This window comes from Mucor mucedo (genome assembly GCF_025094135.1).
Source record: "Mucor mucedo strain NRRL 3635 chromosome Unknown EV154scaffold_11, whole genome shotgun sequence".
In the NCBI taxonomy this organism is placed as follows: domain Eukaryota; kingdom Fungi; phylum Mucoromycota; class Mucoromycetes; order Mucorales; family Mucoraceae; genus Mucor; species Mucor mucedo.
In genome coordinates this window covers 293,035-310,711 of record NW_026252295.1, presented here as the reverse complement: position 1 = coordinate 310,711, position 17,677 = coordinate 293,035, and the positions used below count along the sequence as shown (strand labels likewise).

Below are 17,677 nucleotides of genomic sequence, written 5' to 3'. Positions count from 1 at the left end.
ACGTACTTTAACTGTACATAACTCTTTTATTTGCATGAAAAGAAGGCTTATGTAAGTGTTTTAGCCTCATGATTGCCTCTATATTTTACAGTGCGGAAAAGAACCCTTTACCAGAATTTTTAATTGGTCAGCTGGTGGTAAAAGACTGCCAAGTGGAAAGGGAGAGGGCGGAGAACGCGCTTAACAAAAAAAAAAAAAGGCTGTCAAGAAAAAAAAAAAAGATTCCCGTCTTTACTCTCAACAATGTGGTTACTATATTCATTAAAGAAAGTGCCAGACATTGGCTTCGTCGAACAGTGCGTTTCAAGGCTTCGACCTCATCAGTCCTATGTCATTTGTCGAAAAGGTACCAGCAGTTTACACAGCAGGAAAAGTGGATCGCTCACACGTTTTTTTTTTATATATATACAGATAAATACGATTCAATTTTCACAGCTACTATCGAGACAGATCTTTATCCATTACCCGAAGTTGTAATACCGATTTATATATAGACACACACAAAAAAAATGCATTGACTTCCTCCATTAGGTGGATCCTCGGTCGAAACCAGTAATACGTCTAACACAAACAAAATCAAATCGATTTGAAGCAGTCGTCAGCGACAATACCTTTAAGGGATCCTATTATTTACATGACTGTGACGTTATTCGTATCATTAACAAAGAAGTTCGATTTCGGTAAGTCTTTGAAGCACACAAAACCCAACTCCCCTCTTAAACCATGTTTATTATAAAGAGTTCGATGGGAAGATATGATGGTTTTTAAAGATGGTCCGACCGATGATGATTTTGAGGATATGGTCGATGAAGCCGCTGTCTTTGGTACGGAATACCACATACAGAAGAAAAAGTGATTTTTTTTTTTTGGGAGGGGTGAAAAACTTATCAGTACACACATTTGTAGGCTTCCATCTCATCACAGAGTGGCACAAGAACATCACTCATGTTTGGATATCAGAGGAACCCACAGAAGAAATCAGCACGCATTTACTCAGAGCCCTGATGGAACAAAAGTACATCGTCACCAAAGATTGGCTGGTAAAAGACTTCCTGACAAGCACAGATCGACGTTTTCTATCAGGTGAAGTGTATGATACCATCAAACCCGTGGTATGGGAAAATTACGGTCCTCTGAAACGCCGGGTGGAATTAACCTTGGATGATCGTCGCTTGTCCTTGTTTAATAAAATGCGGTTTATCGCATTCGATAGTCAGCAAGCCAAGCGTTTGGCTCCCTTGGTATCCTTGGGAGGAGGAAAAGTAGTCTATCATGATTTATCTTCACAAGAGTTTAAGTTTAATCCAAATTATATCTTCATTGCTCCACCTGAACAAAAACGCAGAAAAGTAGAACGATGGGAGATCCTGAAAGAAAGAATTGACAGAAAGTAAAAATCACCTTTCTTTATATATATATACATCGCATCATTCGTATTTATCTCTCTCTCTCTCTTTTTAATAGATATAGTGATATAAGAGCGATCGAAGATGTGGAAATAGGGTTTGCTATCCTCTACTGTTCAACAGATTACATGTGTAATCCTCACGCCTCTTTGGACTCTCTCGATCTCAATAGCGTAGACACTGCCACACCTTCCACAAATACTAATCAAGATGACAATCGTAGCCCAGAACGCCATCATCAAGCATCAGAAAATAACATGGAGGACGGAAAAGGTAAAAACAAAGCAGATCATCCAACATGTGCTGTACAAGCAAATACATCACGGGTTACAGAACCTCATGTTTCATCCTCATCATCTGTGGCTCCCTTGTTTACAACTTCAAAAAAGCCTTCATCGGAAGCGAATCATATATCTCCGGTAAATCCTACATCGACAGCAAAATCTACCTCTACACCTCCATCTCCGACAAATCATGCATCTTCATCTGTTGCATCTCCAGTAAATCACACGTCTCCTATCGGCAGTATGTCTCCCGTTGGTCACATGTCGCCCATAGAAGCCATGTCACCCATGTACGAAGTGGATGAGGATATACCTTTACCTTCGCTCCATAATTTATTTGATGATTTCGTGGGTCCGCTCAAGGCAAGGCCTCCTCCCAAGAAACAGACGGCAGAAGCGTCCAGCGCCAAGGATCTCGGTCCTACCACACAGAATACAATCAGGACTGATTCGGCGCCCAAAACGCCCGAACCGATTTCACCTCGTACATCTTCTAGCTCTACGACTGCTCCGATGACTGATCGTAGCTCGATTGCTGATCGCAGCCCTATCGCTGACCGTAGCCCTATCGCTGATCGTAGCCCTATCGCTGACCGTAGCTCTACCACGGACTACGATTCAACGACTGGGAATAGCTCCGAAATGAATCACAGTACTAATGTTGATGAACATGGCTCTACAAGTGACCGTGATCCTGTATCTGATTCTAATTCTACCGTTGTGAATACAGCTCCCTTTCCCGATTCTCAGGATTCTGTTACAGTAGTTGATCAACCAGATGATTTTTATAGGACGGTCAATGAAAATGCTGACAGTTCCTCGCGCAACAGAGAAGTCAGCCCACAGCCAGAGACCTCCACCGTCTCGAATCGGTTCAGAGACTTCTCAGCTAATGCTAATGTTTCCAGTTCTTTGCGCAACAGAGAAGTCAGCCCTCAGCCAGAGACCCCCATTACCTCCAATCGGTTCAGGGATTTCTCTGCTAATGTTAATGTTTCTAGGTCTTTGCGCAACAGAGAAAGCAGCCCGCAACCCGAGAGCTCTACCGTCTCCAATCGGTTCAAGGATCTCTCTGTTGACTCCAACATGTCTGGTTCCTCTTCTAATAAAGCCAAGGCACCTCTCGAAAGAACATTGAGCGGTTCAAGCGGGACGAATAGGTTTGCAGAATTCTCGTCTAGTTCCGATCATGCTAGTGCTTTATCCAGTAGACCGACCAGGGCACGTGGGGAACAATCCTTGTTGTCCCAAATGGTGGGTCAATCGCGAAAGCGAAAAGATCTATTGGGTGATTTTATGAGTTATGATGATGATACGACCCATGAGCCAGAAGAAGAGATTTCGTCCAAGATACGATATTCAAATGTTGTTTATACATCGCTTGTAGTCAATTCACCTTCTTATACTCCTCCTTCTCCTCAAGGAACGTCTGGCGGTGTGAATTATAAAGTGTTCAAGAAGGTAAGTTACATGATTTATATTTAATATTAGATGATCCGTACAACTTTTTTTTTTTGTTAAAATATGAATAGAGACGACATAATAATGATGAAGAGATGGTGAGAATTGTTCCGATGGTTACTAGCGAGCAACGACACCAAGAACAAAGTAATATGATATAAATCTAAATGTGTTTAAGGAAAAAAGGGGACTAATAATATTATACATCAATAGTACGAGATAATCAGCCTGGACAATCCTCAAGAACGAACAGAAATACAGGCATGTTGGAAGAGGATCCTTCTGATATTGACCCTCTTCTTCTTATTCCGACGTCAAGAAGAGCATACCGTTAAGCAAAACAAACAAACAGGAAAACTTACTACTACTGCGAATTAATAAAGTAGTATGCATCTGTTTTTATTATTGTTATTATTATTGTTATTATTATTATTATTTGATTCTATATGAACCACAGCCTTTTTTATTGTCTGTTGGCTCTTTTGTATTTGCGTTTTATCTTGCACTTTTTGCACATGCAGGTACCGTTACTCAGATCGGTCTCTGAATCAGTGGAACTGACTGCAATCTTTCTCTTTCTTGGCTTCTTTACAGAAGACTTTGCATCGCTACTACTAGTACTACTACTACTGGATGTGGATGACTTCCCACTACTACTATCACTACTACTACCTGGAGGGAGTTGTGGTATATACTCCGTGGACCGCAAAGCCTCTGCCACATTTTGATAAATATTTGGTTCAGCCGTACCTAATTTCTGGATTTCTCTGTACAACTTTTGACCCAATTTGGGACGCGTATGTCTTGTTTGTAAATAAACCCATTCGGCATTTGTTAATGAACAGAAATTTTGCGTGACAGCGGCTGTCAGATCCAAATTCATCACCACGTGTGCCCATCCTCCCGGTACAAAAATTGTTTCGCCTGGCTTTTGTAATACCTCAATCATGCCTAATTTCTCTCCCAAGGTACGCACATCGTCATTGCTTTCTCTCGTCTTAAATTTTGGATAGACTTGATCAAACCATGATACACCTTCATGATCGTAAGGTTTCATGGGTGGGTCATAAAGTGCTTTGGGTGTGGCTGGAGGGAATAAACACCAACGCTTATGACCGCGAATCAGTGAATTCCAGGCAGATGTACCTAAGGGATCTTTATGGATACTAATAAAAGAAGAGAGAGAGAGAATCAATACTGCAATCTTATTCAATGAGAGCCAATGATAACTTACCCCGTCCCGCTACGTGCACCACCAAGTACGAGCCATCTGTAGGGTGGTCTTCTAGCTCCTGTCAACTTGAATAAATCCTCATTAAAATATTTTGGTATCTTGTAATCGTCCAATAGACTGCCTTGTTTCTTTTTGCTGCTACTGTTTCTCTTTTTATAAAATCCGCTGTCAAAAATATAGAGTGGTGAATCGTCCTTTAGACCTTCATTCTGAGAATAATACAGGAAATGCTTCATCTTCATATAAACGTTGTCGTTGTTATCATCATCACCGACCTTGAATAAATGAGAGCCATAATTCTCAATTAAATACTAAATTGTGGAAAAATAAATAAATACAAAAAAAAAAAAAAATTTAACGTATGATCAAATGAAATGGGGATTTGTTCTCCGTACCTCGTCCGTCCAATGTTTATTGGCTTTCCACTCATCCGTGACATGGGTGATCACAACAGGTATATTTTTGGCTTCAAATCTCTCTACGAACTCTCGCTTTGACACTGCACGATAATCAATTCTGGTAAGTGTGTCTACATAGGGATCAATCCAGTAATCGTTTTGGTGGAACTTGTGCTTTTGCCATTTAAATATATCCAATTCTACAGAGGGTCCCAAAAAAAAAAAAAAAAGTAAGTTCATATCCAGCCCAATTATGTTTTCTTTGATAAACACAAACCTGAACGAACTTTCAATTTGACTCTTTTGATCTTACTGTCGTATCTTGAAGACTTTGATGACTTGTACTTCTTTAACTCTGTCTTGGACGACATTTTTTTTTTTTTTTTTTTTTTTTTTTTTTGCGCAACCCAAAAAAAAAAATAAACGGTGGGAAAGAAAGGAAAGAAATTGGTTGTCCTCGGGCCACAATGTAATTTAAACACGGAATTTAAAAGACAGAAAAAAAAAAGTATATATTTACAATGGAATTCTCTTTTGATTTTTATTTAATTAATCATTTCAAAGAAAATAGTATATTATGAATGAAATTACAAGTAGAATTTAGTAAAGAGAAAAAGCAGTGTTAATAACAGATCGTGTTGACAATCAACCCATGTGACGTTACCTGCTTCATGCCAACCTTCTTACCCTTACGGTCAAGGATAGCAACACGGCTCTTATCCAACTTGAGGTTGGTGATGACAACCTTGGAGGGAGAGATACCGTTAGGAGCAGTGGCACCATTGACCTTCTCACGAGAGACACGGTCAATGTGGATGACCCACTTCTTACGGTAAACTTGGACAACCTTACCTTCACGGCCCTTGTAAGTACCGCGAACAACCATGACTTCGTCATCCTTGCGAACGGGAATAGCACGGGTCTATGAACACACACACAATATTAATATTCGCGTTCGACCTTCTAATCCGATCACATCCGTTACTTACGTTGTATTTTTCCTTGAGTTCCTTGGACAAAGGAGCACTCATGATCTTACGACGAACATCGGAGGTGGCAGAGAAGTGAGCCTTTCTGCTCTTTCTGCAAGAGGAGCTAACATCTATTAAAACAATTTAATTGACAATGTCCACGGGGAAGGACAGCCATTAAAAAAAAAGTTCAAGAAATGTTGAAATGTCGGAATGTCCGAAATGTCGAAATAAGGGGGGAGTCGCAAAAGAATTGTCGAGCAGCTTTCTCTTTCTCTCTCTTTCTCTCTCTCTTAGGTAATCATCCAGGTCCATCCATATCCTCTCTTATTCATTTAAATTCCATTAAATTTCTTTCTATTTCTCGACTTTTTTTTTTCCTTCTTCTTCCTTCTTCTGTCTACTTGTTTAAAATCATACCGGCACTAAACTTCATTGTTGTATAAGACGTTGGTGCACGGAAAGGAGGATCCCATTACACTCCCAAAATATGCTCCATTAGAGTTCATCCCCAGCTAAAACTTGACTGTGACTTTGGAAAAAAGTGTAAAAGAATCCTCCAAATTGCTTTCTTTGGTCAGAATAACATCTAGAAGCTTTGCTCCGGCACGGAGTTCTTTTACAAAAAAAGCTCTAGTTTCTCATGCAAACGGTGTAAAAAAAGTTTATCATAAAAAGTGTGTGTGTAAAATTAAAACATATAAGTAAACATTAGTATCTTCTCTGGAACTTCATATCCAACTCAACAGGCCCAACTACACCGTAACCACCAGTAATCAGTCCGTTTTTGTGAATAGACCTCTCTGGTGTAGACCAAGTATATTTACGTACTATTAATTTTAATATCTTATTAGCTTCACTGGACAGAAATACAAACAAAGCACATCAAAAAAAAAAAAATCTTACGCAACATAGAGAGCATGACACGCTGTTGGCACATACTAAAATTCATGCCAATACATTTTCTTGTACCATTTCCAAAAGGGAGCCAAGCCGGTCCCTCACCAGTCTTACCCCCATCTTCAGAAAATCTCTCAGGGTCAAAGACGCTGGCATTTTTCCAGTATGCTTCGTTATGTTGGATATCAAAGATATTGACAGTCAGCTTAGTTCCCTTGGGAATAAACGTGCCTGCAATCTCTGTGTCTTTGTTTGCAATGCGAGTCATAACACGGACTGCGGGTCCATTGATACGTAATGTTTCCTTGATCACCATGTTGACATAGGTCATTTTTTTGGTATCTTCAACAGTGGGTATCACATTGGCTGGAGTGTCGCCCAAAATTGCGATAACTTCTTCCCTTGCCTTTTGTTGCACCTCCTAAATTATACGTGAGTGTAAATAGTCAGTGTCTATTTGAGATTATTGCATGTTATGGAATCAATAAAACGTACAGGGTTTTCGGCTAGATAATGTATTGCATATGCTAATGCATTTGCTGTGGTATCGTGTCCTATGTAGCAAAAGAAACAAGTTATTTTTTGTTACGTTCAAACGCTAATAATTAGGTTATTTCTTACCGGCTGCAAAGAACAAGCACAAATTACTCTATAGATGTGTTAATATAATACAACAGCTAATTTGTCAGTAAAGTTTACCTTTAACTCGGCATCAGTCATGACACCTTCCCCATTTTCACCACCTTCCATCATAACATCTAACAAGTCTCTTTCATTGTCTTCTATTATGACATCTGTACTCTCCATCTTTGATTTCTTTTTGTTACGAATGACATTGTCCATCATATCCAAAAGTACATCTAATTCTTTATGAACTTTCTGACGTTCAGGGAACATCCAGATAAGTTCATTATCAAGTTTTGGGTACATGAAAAATAGAACATTACGCAATCCTTCTTGAATAGCATTGTATCTTTTCACCCACTCATTGTCATGATTTGTAATGGCATCAAAATCAAAGCCTATTTAAGAGCTGTTAACATCGCCTCCCTCCCCTAGAGTCGATCAATTCATTTCTTTGTACTAACCGAAGCCCGCTTTTCCAATGACGTCTAAAGTCCATCTTTCCAATAGATCGGTGATGTCAACTGTCTCCTCCATTTGATCCATGACATCAAACATATCCTGAATTAAATTACCAAACATTTTTACGGGTAAAGAACGACGGAAGGCAGGGTTGGCAATCATTCGAAGCGATTTCCAATGCGAGCCATTTGTCATGAGAATATTTGGTCCGCTCGAAAACCTATATTGCAAAGTCCCTTCAGTTTCCAAAAAGTTGGCCTTGACAAATATGTCTGCCATCATTTGCAATGTTTAGCCCTTTAAATATCTTAAACAATCTCTTTTTTTTTTAAGTTCTCACTTACCGTGCTTTAATAATACACGTTTGGCTTCTTTTGAATCTGTTACTTGTAGCTCCCATCCAGTCGCCCCTAATTCCTATATTAAGTCTAATTAAATTATACGTTTTTTTTTTATACTCAACAAAGAATAAGCAATCCGAACCATAAATAAGCTGGTACCCTTTTCAATGAGCGGAAGGTGGACTCGGTAGGCTCGATCCCAATGAGACTCGTTCGTAATCAATGATTTGAGTATACTAAAGTAACCAATATACGGGATATGTCGAAGGTTTTTGGGAGGTTTAAATAATCTATCATGGATAAAATATATAGCATACAATGTAACAGCAATGCTAATAGATAAAGCCTGGTTCCTTTTGATCATTCGGGGCACGATCGCATTGTTATACAATGATACAACGTTTTCCAATGGTAGTTTTAAAAATGAGTTTTGCACAAGATACATCAAATCTTTAAAAAATAAAAATATAGAGGGAAAAAACAAGATGAAGATCGACGCATACAGGCGATAACCTCCTTGTATTTTATATCAATCCTTACAGACCGATCAAGCCCACCGCATGACCTGATTGGCTTTTTTCGAAGCATAAGAATTAAGCTTTTTATTTGTTTGCATGATAGATTCAAGTTACATCTCACCTAAAATGCAACTTTAAACTTATGACGAAGAACAAAGGCCGTCTTCAATTCATAATCAAGATCGCACGATCTCGGTTGTCTTATATTTCCAAGAAAGTGCCTCTCTCTCTCTCTTTCTTTGAAAAAAAATAACGCGAAGTACCTTAAACTCAATTAAAATTCACTTGACACACCTTTTTTTTTTCTGAGTAGCCCGAGATACTCTGTCTTGCCTTGGCGCAGCCCACTCATGACCAAAATGTACTGATAGTGTTCTGTGTTGCTCAAGAACTACTTGTCCCGAGCAATACGTTTATTCATTAGCCATGAATGTGTCTGTGTTTCTCTATTTAAATGTCAGTACTTCATTGCAGGCTTATACACATAAAGAAAAAAACAATCTCTACATGTGGCCGTATATGTTAAATAAACATGACCTGTTGAATAAGGGCATAATGTGATGAAGTAATGGTTAGATATTGAAATTTCGACCTGTCGGTTATTTTCCACGGAAATCAATAAAAGACAATCGTAGAGGAGACATATACAATCGTGAAGACTTAACTACCTTTGCTGTCTGTGTTCTAAGATTTTTCTCTTTGCCATAGCGTACATTAAACGCTGGTATACTAGTGTACAGGAACTTGGTACTAAGAGATGTTTGATGTAAATCTCATTGATTCCGGTGGCAACAAAGATAAAGGTGATATGGTATGGCGTTATTAGATCGATCAATGTTATTATTCAGTCGGGTTTAAATTAATGAGTGTCCTATTCAATGTGTACCTTTTTACTTGGGCACATGTGATTGTATTTTATACAATGACGATCACAAAAACTGTTATGAGAGTTGCTATCATGAGATGCTCAAATAATATTACAAGTATCACAACGATTAACATTGTATTTCCTGTAACCAATATGGCATTTTTATTTCAAAAAAGACAGCTTTGCTCCACTCGATTGGTGGCATCTTTTAAAAGACTGCTTACAGTCTCTTTAGCCACCATGTACACTAATATAGCATATTCCATAATCGTAGTCTTAAATTTAAAACATTACCAATCATTATAACGAGAACTCTATAAACTAAGATGACTTGAAATTCAACATGTGTGTCTACATGTTTACCACACACAATTCATCAAACTAACGCCAGCTAATGTTTACATTAAATCATTATCAGATAATCCCGGCTCTTGAAAAATGAACTTTTCGATTATAGCTTCTGGTGTGAATTAAAACTTTGTACTAAACCTGTCAAACGCTCATTTCTTGAATAAATTCGATGTATTTATGGATAGGATAAGATGCCTTGTCATATTCGAATGGAAGATAATTGGTGATGCTGGTATTCTTAAATAGGCGTCTAGCACAAATAGAGTACCTGTGAATTATTTGCACCTCAAATCCAAATATGTCGGCTCCCTTTAGCTCTCCAGCTATGCTATTCAGAAAACCTGTTTGTTCCAATTGATGAAAAATCTCTTAGGAGGAGGATGCAGCTCAAATTTCACACTGATTCATATAGAAATGCACAGACTTCCAACATTTTTTTATGTGTACAAAAATGGAAAGGCATTCATTTTCTTTTTGCTTTGAACACAAGCGGGGGAATTTTGTGGCTTGTAGAATTTTTTATTTTATTTCTGAAGAGGGATTAAATCAAATTTTTCCAATTGTTGCACCTATCACTTTTCTTGTTTCCCTTTTTTTTACATACAAACAACATAAAAAATGGCTTCATTACAATCACTGAAAGCACCAACTTTGATGAGCAAAAAGACTCAAAAGACAGTACAAGCCGATGAGGACGATGTTATTATTGACGCTACTGCTTTGCCTAGCCGTCCTGTTGAAGACGATGTCACAATGGAGGAAGGATCTTCTGATAAGCCCAATTTTGCTCCTGCCAGCGCTGCTGAATTAAAGGTATTGCAAAATAAGAAAAAGAAAGGATCAGTGCTCCATTGGAAACCGAGTAAACTAACGATCCCGGGATTTTTAGAAAGTTGTAAAGGGTTCTCGTAAGATTCCTATTCCCCCTCATCGTATGTCCCCTTTGAAGAGACATTGGTTAGAAATCTACTCTCCCTTAGTTGAACACATGAAGCTTCAAGTCAGAATGAATGTTAAGACCAGAACTGTTGAGCTCAAGGTATGTAGTGAAATTTACCAGTCTGTAGAATTAGCATCAATTGACAGTTATATCTTGTAGACTTCTCCCTCCACTGAAGATGAAGGATCATTACAAAAGGGTGCCGATTTCCTTAGAGCTTTCGCTTTAGGTTTTGAAGTTGAGGATGCTATGGCTTTATTGAGATTAGACGATATTTTCTTGGATACTTTTGAAATCAAGGATGTTAAGACTTTGCATGGTGATCATTTAGCTCGTGCTATTGGTCGTATCGCTGGTCGTGATGGTAAAACAAAGTTCACAATTGAAAATGCAAGCAAGACAAGAATTGTTTTAGCTGATACGTAAGTGATTTATATGCTCATATTACTGCATGGATTTGATGGCTGTGAACTAAACTCTTTTTAAAATAACACAGTAAGATTCATGTTCTCGGTTCTTTCCAAAATATCAAGATTGCTCGTGATGCCGTTGTCAGTCTTATTTTGGGTAGTCCTCCTGGTAAGGTTTATGCTACTCTCCGTACCATTTCTGCTCGTATGAAGGAGCGTTTCTAGATTATACAGCAAAGAAAAAGAAAGCACAATTCCATCTATCTCCCCTTCAACATTATCAGCAACTCCCTCACCTTTTTTACATAAATTCTTGTTTAGTTTCCATTTTTTTATTTACCTCTCGATTTTTAAAACTTTTTAATATACATAAAAAAATCAAAAAAAAATCTATGGGCGGGTATGGTGAGGGTTTTGGTGATTATAAAGTGTCAAGAGATTCTTCTCCAACATAGCAACTGTCATTTTACCGACAGATGGAACAAAATAGGACGCCTTTGATACTACATCCGGTTCAAAATTAGCAAATGTTGAGAAATTGATTGCAATTACGCCTGGCTTTAATAATTCTGTAGGTAATTTGTATTTGGGTGCCGGAACTCCAGTAATGACAATATCAGATTTGGGTAAGACTTGAAAGATTTTCAACTCTGTATCTTCTTGCTTGTGCGTTTTTGTAAGCACTTGGACACTGTGCTCGTCAACTGAATATACTGTGGCCCCATCATTAGCAAGTAATGCTGCTAATGGCTGGCCTGCAATCTCACTTCGGTTAATTATGGTGACAGTATGATCTTTTAAGCGTTGACCGTGAAGCAGATCCGACTTATATGCACCTATGAACTCGAGGATCTTTTTTTTTTATGTATGCAAATTTAATTTCCCCAAACTAAACCTTATTTTTTTTTTTGTTTCACCTTAATTACTGCAAGAGGTGTACAAGGTACTGTATTCCGCTCCTTCTTTGCCGATACATGACGAAGACCTTCAATATCTTTAAAACTATCCACTGTATTTTTCAACTTGGTATCGATCTGGTCCCCAAATACGGGATAATAAACCATGATGCCATTGACATCTGAGTCTAAATTTGCCCTTTGAATGCTGCTTTCCAATTGACCTTTGTCTACTTTGATTAGGTTAAAGTCGAAACCTGTTTCTTTTAAGGTTTTCGCGGTTTGTTCCGCATATTTTTTGGAAGCAGGGTCTTCGTTAGCTAAGAAACCCACCAGTTTGGGACGAATGTTCCTTTCGGATATTTCCCGCTTGATACGATTTCTGACACACAAATAAGTTAGGATCCAGCGGTGATTATTGAACGCGATGCTCTACATATTTTACCGAAAGTGCTTTGATACCGTTGAAGCCAGTACTGTCTTACAAGTGTTCATAATTTTTTAAAAAAAAGAGAAGTGAAGAAAAAAAAGCAAAAGTTTATGTACAAGGGATTTAAAAAATTGTTTTGACAGGCGATGGAAAGGGGTGGCTTTTTGCGCCAATCAAAAGTCCGGTTTTAATGCGATTCTTTCTTTATTATCTACGAGATCGCAGCCCCAGCCCACTTCGCTTCACTACGGTAAAAATAACCTACGTTCCTGCTGGGGGCGATCTAGCACCTGCAGCGAGCCACCGATGCCACTCAATGCTTAAAAATGGGATAAAAATAAAGCTTATTGATAATGAATAATATATATTTAGTTTTCTGTTCGAGTTAAGACTTCGGTAAATAACAACGTTGTCTGTGAGTGTTAATAATGGCGGCTCTTTCAGTAAAATTATCTTGAGATTAGCAGGGTTGCGAACCCTATATAAAGCAGCATAAAGTTGACTGTGCGTGAAAACGGGTTTAATGAATCCAACAACATAGTTAGCAAAAATAAAAACTGGAAATCACTATTCGACAAAGGAAAATCTGTAGGATTTTTCAAATCATACTCATCATCTACTAGTCTCAAGACTTCATATTGGCATATCAAAAGAAGAAGAAAATTACGAAAATAAAAGCTATTCTTTATCATCATAACTCTTTGCTTCGCAGACAAAACAAATACTATGAGATTGAGCCTCATGTAAGGAAAACGTTTTACTGGGGCTTGAGATAAATTGACATAGTGCAGCTAACGTTGTAGGTATGAATCTGCCATTTGAGCTACTGATACCAGAAGGAAAAAACAAAAAGCACTAGTACGCCCAAAACGTAGATTTAAGTGGAGTCTTCACTAATATCTAATTCTTCTTTATTGATAGGCTTGGAAGAAATGATCAAAGCTGTCGGAAGAATCTTGAATTTTTTATAAACAAGCGTAGAAAAAAAATCGCACTTGACATCGAATCAGAATCAACTACTTCTTGAATATTTATTACTATAGGTATAAATCAGCTATCACTTTCATTTTGTGAGATGTACATTATGAATGGCCACCTTTGGATATATAAAAAAAATCCGCCCTTTGGCCTTGGAGCGACTGTACATAATCATTATAATATTGATATATGTCTGTGTCTTGGACCTGCGTTTCGCTTGGCCGCGCAAAAAATAAGAACAGTCCGAATTACCATACATAGTGTTTAGATCAAAGTATAAATAATCATTATAATATTGATATAGTGTTTGGGACAAAGTATAAATAAATCATTATGTTATTGATATATATAGTGTTTAGGGCAAAGTATAAATAATCATTATAATATTGATACATGTCTGTTGCTTCGACCTGCGTTTCGATTGGCCGTGCAAAAAAAAAACCGTCCGAATTACCATACATAGTGTTTAGAGCAAAGTATAAATAATCATTATAATATTGATGATGATGATGATGATACATATATTTTACTTTCTCTTTCCACCACCTTTACCGCCTTTGCCACCTCGTCCACCGGAGGACTTCTTTTTACTTCCTTCGCGCTTAATTCTCTCAATGTCGGACTTTTTAATTGTCAAGGTGGCACCCTTCATACGACCAAGACCATTAGTGATACCAGGATTACGATCACGTTGCTTAACTTCCTTCTTGACATAAAGATGCTTAAGAGACTTATCGTAAACACCTGTATCCTTGGCTGCTTGTAATCTAGCAATTCCCTTTTGTTTTCTTGATTCATCCAAACTCAACTTTAGTGACAATGGCATTCTTTGAGCTGCTTCAGCCTATATAAAATAATAAAAGCAAATTCCGCATAAATCAAAATGTTTGCAGAACATTTCTCTCTAGGTATATACCTTGGCTCCTAAAGTCTCTAGTTTTTTCATGGTACTTTTTCTCTTTTCCTTTGAAGTCATTTCATCTCTCTCTACATAATCAACACATTAAGACTTATTTTTCCTCATGGTGCCGATCGTCCATATTTACCCAGTTCCTCTAAAAGGTCGGAGGTTGCTAATAACTGTCTTAATTCCACATCGTGTCTTTCGTTCTCACTATACAATGACTTAGTACATGTTGATTACAAGGGCGACCTATAGCTTACGCTTCCTCTTCCATATCCTTTGCTGTAGGCTTATTTTTGTGTTCCACGATACTACTGGGATCTGCTGTGGAAATTCTTGAATCCTACAATGACGTTTAAAAAACAAAGGAACAGAGCTGCAATGTCTATATTTACCAAGAATTTCTTTTTCGATGCTTTGTCTTCAAGTGAAGCCTTCTTGTGTAATACTGAGCCATCGAATACAACAACACGAGGCTCTGTTACTGTCTTAGCGACAGTTTTCTTAACTTCAACAGCCATGACTTTCTTTGGCTGCTCTGACCTAACATAATTGGTTTAGCTATCCGGGGCTATCCTTCATTAGTCGTGTGCATACTTTGCAGTTGTTTTTCTTTTTAAACCCTTCTTTAGGTGGACATTATTTGCGGTATTTGCTTTTACGCTGTTAATCAAGCTTGCTAATGAAGACATTTTTTGGAAAGAAAGATAATTAAATAATTAATTTTTTTGGATGCCTTTATAAGCCACTCAAGTTGCAGACTGGAAACACAGCTTCGGCAACCGAAACCAAATTTTGTTACCATGGTGACACAATAGATAAATATGGGGTAATTTTTTGTACTGCTTAAATGATCGTCAGTGTCAATAACGTCAAGAAAATGTTTAAATGATAATGCGCGCTAATAATGCAGCAACAAAACGAATACAAGCCGATTTGTAAACCGCGGAGTAACATTTCCGGACGACAAAAACAAATTTTTTTTTTCGATCCCAACTCTTTAACCCCCCATTTCCTACATACATATATATATTCCTGTACATTTACTTTTTTCTTCTCTTCTTTTTGTTTATACCCGTCTTTATCTTCACAATGATTTTTGAACCAGCAAAAAAGTTTATTAGCTACCCAAGTAATAAAATAACAAACTTTATGAAAAATGAATGCATCACATTGTCAGCAGCTGCCACAATTACATATATTCTATGGCGATTATATAAGCGATCAAACAGAAAATCTTGCGCATATGATCCGTCTCTTTTACCTCCTTTAATAAAAGGTGGGTTCCCCTTTTTGGGTAACCTATTAGCTCTTCAAGAAAATCCTGGACAATACCTCGACAAAGTTAGAGATTCGGCTGGACCTTGTTTCAGACTAAAGATTCCTGGCCAAGGCAATTTAGTTGTGGTGACGGGTCCCTTGATTGGAGAAGTCATGAAGTCATCAAAGAATTTCAATTTCAATCGCGGTATTGAAGTATTAATACCGTCTGCAAAGGTTGTAAAAGCATCTTACCAGCATAAGTTCGTTGTCGAACAGATCGGGCCAAGAGAAAAACATCCAAGTAAGTCTTTTATCACAAGTAAAACTTTATTGTTTAAATAAAAATACTTATTGTTTGTTTGTTAATAGTCATATACCCTATTCGACACAATTTCAGAGAAAACCAAATCGATGTCTTTTCAGAACGGATTCAGAGTTCATTGAAGAAAGCTCTCGATAAGGAGCTCACGTTACAACAAGGTGAACAAAAATCCGTAAACATCCTAAATCTTTTGACCGTCATTATTTCCTATATTTCATGCCCCTGTTTTGCTGGAAGTAAAGTCGGTAGTAATGAAGAATTAATCGCCGGTATGGCTACATTTACACGAAAGATCATCAAAGCTGGTGTCTTCTTAAGCATCTTACCTTTTGGTATCGGTAGCTTTTTTGTACGAAATTTTTTATCTGTGGAGCATGAAATGGATCTCATCATGAAACTATTGGTTCCTGAATTACAAAAAATTAGAAGTGGTGAAGTAGGTGATAATTATGAAGTAACTTTTGCTACTATGGCTCTTAATCTACCCAAAGAAGATGGAGCCCTTAGAACCGTGGAAGATGCTGCATATCACTTCAATGGTATCGCTTTAGCCAGTATTCATACTACTTCACATTTCGCTTCGTTTGCATTACATGAGCTGGCATGCCGTCCGTCACTTGTTGAAGACTTGAGAAAAGAGATCGCAACCCTTGGAAATGATAAAACTCCTGAATCAGTTGCCACACTTGACCTGATGGACTCATTTTTCAGGGAAGTGCTAAGATGCAATGTGGACTATCTTGGTATGCATCATCTTTCATTACAGGACACCGTCATGTCTTCAGGCCACATCATTCCAAAGGGTAGTCTTGTGGTTGGCGCTGTTGAGCAGGCTCACCGCGATAACCGTTTATTATCAGTTGATGAAGATACTGGCGAAGTTTGTGTAGGGGCATCTCCTTTGGATGTCTTTGATGGGTACCGTTTCCTCAATAGAAAAATGAAATCCACCGCTATTGGATTAGATCATCTTGCATTTGGTATTGGACCTCATGCTTGTCCTGGTAGATATTTTGCAGCAAACGAAATCAAATATGTAATTGCAGAGATGCTTGTTCGCTATAATATCAGAACTAAATCTGGAAAACGAGCAAAAGACAATGTTCTTCTAGGGATGACTAGATTTCCTCCCCTCGAACACTTGGTGTTTGAGGGTTTGTAAAAAAATTACACACTGTATCTGTATCTTTTCTCATGAATAGTCATGTACTTTATAAAAAAAATAACATCGCCTTTAATAAATTATTTGTATAGTCTTACTGCGATTTAATATATTTATTGTTTGTTCCGAGACTGACATGAATCTATCAATTAAAATATGGCGCTTCTACTGTTTCCGAAAATGGGGTGTTTACATGAGATCTGTTTAAATGGCTCGATTGTTGCATGAATTCCATGTAGGGTGTTCACCTCTTCATGCTCAAATCTATAACTTGGGGTAGACTAAAGAACCGAACCTCCTAAGAAAAAGAGAAAAAAAGGAATTGGAGGGAAGTTGTTCTTTGCGCATGAATGTCTTCGTAGATACAAAGTTTAATAGGATGTTTGTATATTCTAGAACTTCTCCTCTAGTCCTTATAAAAAAAATTATTAGTGATTCTTGGTTTCTTTTTCAAAAATGAAGGGTATTTAAATTATACATTGCATACTATGCTACGGGTATACTAATGGGGCTCTTTCCGGGGGAGAGAACATGTTAAATGTCTATTTTAGATT

General features: G+C 37.8%; 8 protein-coding genes across 8 annotated transcripts; 3 read left to right on the top strand and 5 right to left on the bottom strand.

Annotated features, from left to right (window-relative positions):
- The first annotated feature begins 220 nt into the window (after positions 1-220).
- On the top strand, positions 221-3,517 carry EV154DRAFT_495808 (uncharacterized protein). Its single transcript, XM_051600082.1, has 7 exons — positions 221-346; positions 412-473; positions 532-680; positions 739-824; positions 907-1,390; positions 1,465-3,298; positions 3,365-3,517. The coding sequence occupies exons 1-6, from the start codon at positions 244-246 to the stop codon at positions 3,173-3,175; spliced, it is 2,595 nt and encodes an 864-aa protein (XP_051461806.1). The 5' UTR covers positions 221-243; the 3' UTR covers positions 3,176-3,298; positions 3,365-3,517.
- Positions 3,518-5,183, bottom strand: EV154DRAFT_457955 (uncharacterized protein). Its single transcript, XM_051597430.1, has 4 exons — positions 5,061-5,183; positions 4,781-4,983; positions 4,386-4,696; positions 3,518-4,317 (listed from the first exon to the last, which is right to left on the bottom strand). Exons 1-4 carry the CDS (start codon positions 5,152-5,154, stop codon positions 3,615-3,617), a joined length of 1,311 nt encoding a protein of 436 aa, XP_051461805.1. The 5' UTR covers positions 5,155-5,183; the 3' UTR covers positions 3,518-3,614.
- Positions 5,184-5,331: 148 nt separating this feature from the next.
- Positions 5,332-6,190, bottom strand: EV154DRAFT_542038 (translation protein SH3-like domain-containing protein; the record flags this gene model as incomplete). Its single annotated transcript, XM_051604502.1, has 3 exons — positions 5,332-5,705; positions 5,773-5,885; positions 6,175-6,190. 3 exons carry the CDS (start codon positions 6,188-6,190, stop codon positions 5,406-5,408), a joined length of 429 nt encoding a protein of 142 aa, XP_051461804.1. The 3' UTR covers positions 5,332-5,405.
- A 211-nt stretch (positions 6,191-6,401) lies between these two features.
- On the bottom strand, positions 6,402-8,554 carry EV154DRAFT_21635 (cytochrome P450). The gene is made up of 8 exons (XM_051594402.1): positions 8,224-8,554; positions 8,085-8,157; positions 7,743-8,012; positions 7,354-7,676; positions 7,276-7,303; positions 7,150-7,208; positions 6,661-7,075; positions 6,402-6,584 (listed from the first exon to the last, which is right to left on the bottom strand). Exons 1-8 carry the CDS (start codon positions 8,524-8,526, stop codon positions 6,466-6,468), a joined length of 1,590 nt encoding a protein of 529 aa, XP_051461803.1. The 5' UTR covers positions 8,527-8,554; the 3' UTR covers positions 6,402-6,465.
- A 1,832-nt stretch (positions 8,555-10,386) lies between these two features.
- Positions 10,387-11,554, top strand: EV154DRAFT_436772 (uncharacterized protein). The gene is made up of 4 exons (XM_051596831.1): positions 10,387-10,631; positions 10,708-10,857; positions 10,918-11,180; positions 11,255-11,554. Exons 1-4 carry the CDS (start codon positions 10,437-10,439, stop codon positions 11,391-11,393), a joined length of 747 nt encoding a protein of 248 aa, XP_051461802.1. The 5' UTR covers positions 10,387-10,436; the 3' UTR covers positions 11,394-11,554.
- On the bottom strand, positions 11,543-12,559 carry EV154DRAFT_542035 (uncharacterized protein; the record flags this gene model as incomplete). Its single annotated transcript, XM_051604501.1, has 3 exons — positions 11,543-12,020; positions 12,086-12,446; positions 12,510-12,559. The coding sequence occupies 3 exons, from the start codon at positions 12,557-12,559 to the stop codon at positions 11,559-11,561; spliced, it is 873 nt and encodes a 290-aa protein (XP_051461801.1). The 3' UTR covers positions 11,543-11,558.
- A 1,081-nt stretch (positions 12,560-13,640) lies between these two features.
- Positions 13,641-15,073, bottom strand: EV154DRAFT_495792 (uncharacterized protein). Its single transcript, XM_051600081.1, has 7 exons — positions 14,974-15,073; positions 14,772-14,919; positions 14,637-14,719; positions 14,519-14,586; positions 14,389-14,459; positions 13,829-14,316; positions 13,641-13,737 (listed from the first exon to the last, which is right to left on the bottom strand). Exons 1-6 carry the CDS (start codon positions 15,066-15,068, stop codon positions 13,999-14,001), a joined length of 783 nt encoding a protein of 260 aa, XP_051461800.1. The 5' UTR covers positions 15,069-15,073; the 3' UTR covers positions 13,641-13,737; positions 13,829-13,998.
- A 455-nt stretch (positions 15,074-15,528) lies between these two features.
- EV154DRAFT_559478 (cytochrome P450) lies at positions 15,529-17,123 on the top strand (the record flags this gene model as incomplete). Its single annotated transcript, XM_051605554.1, has 2 exons — positions 15,529-15,940; positions 16,009-17,123. 2 exons carry the CDS (start codon positions 15,529-15,531, stop codon positions 17,121-17,123), a joined length of 1,527 nt encoding a protein of 508 aa, XP_051461799.1.
- Positions 17,124-17,677: the final 554 nt, after the last annotated feature.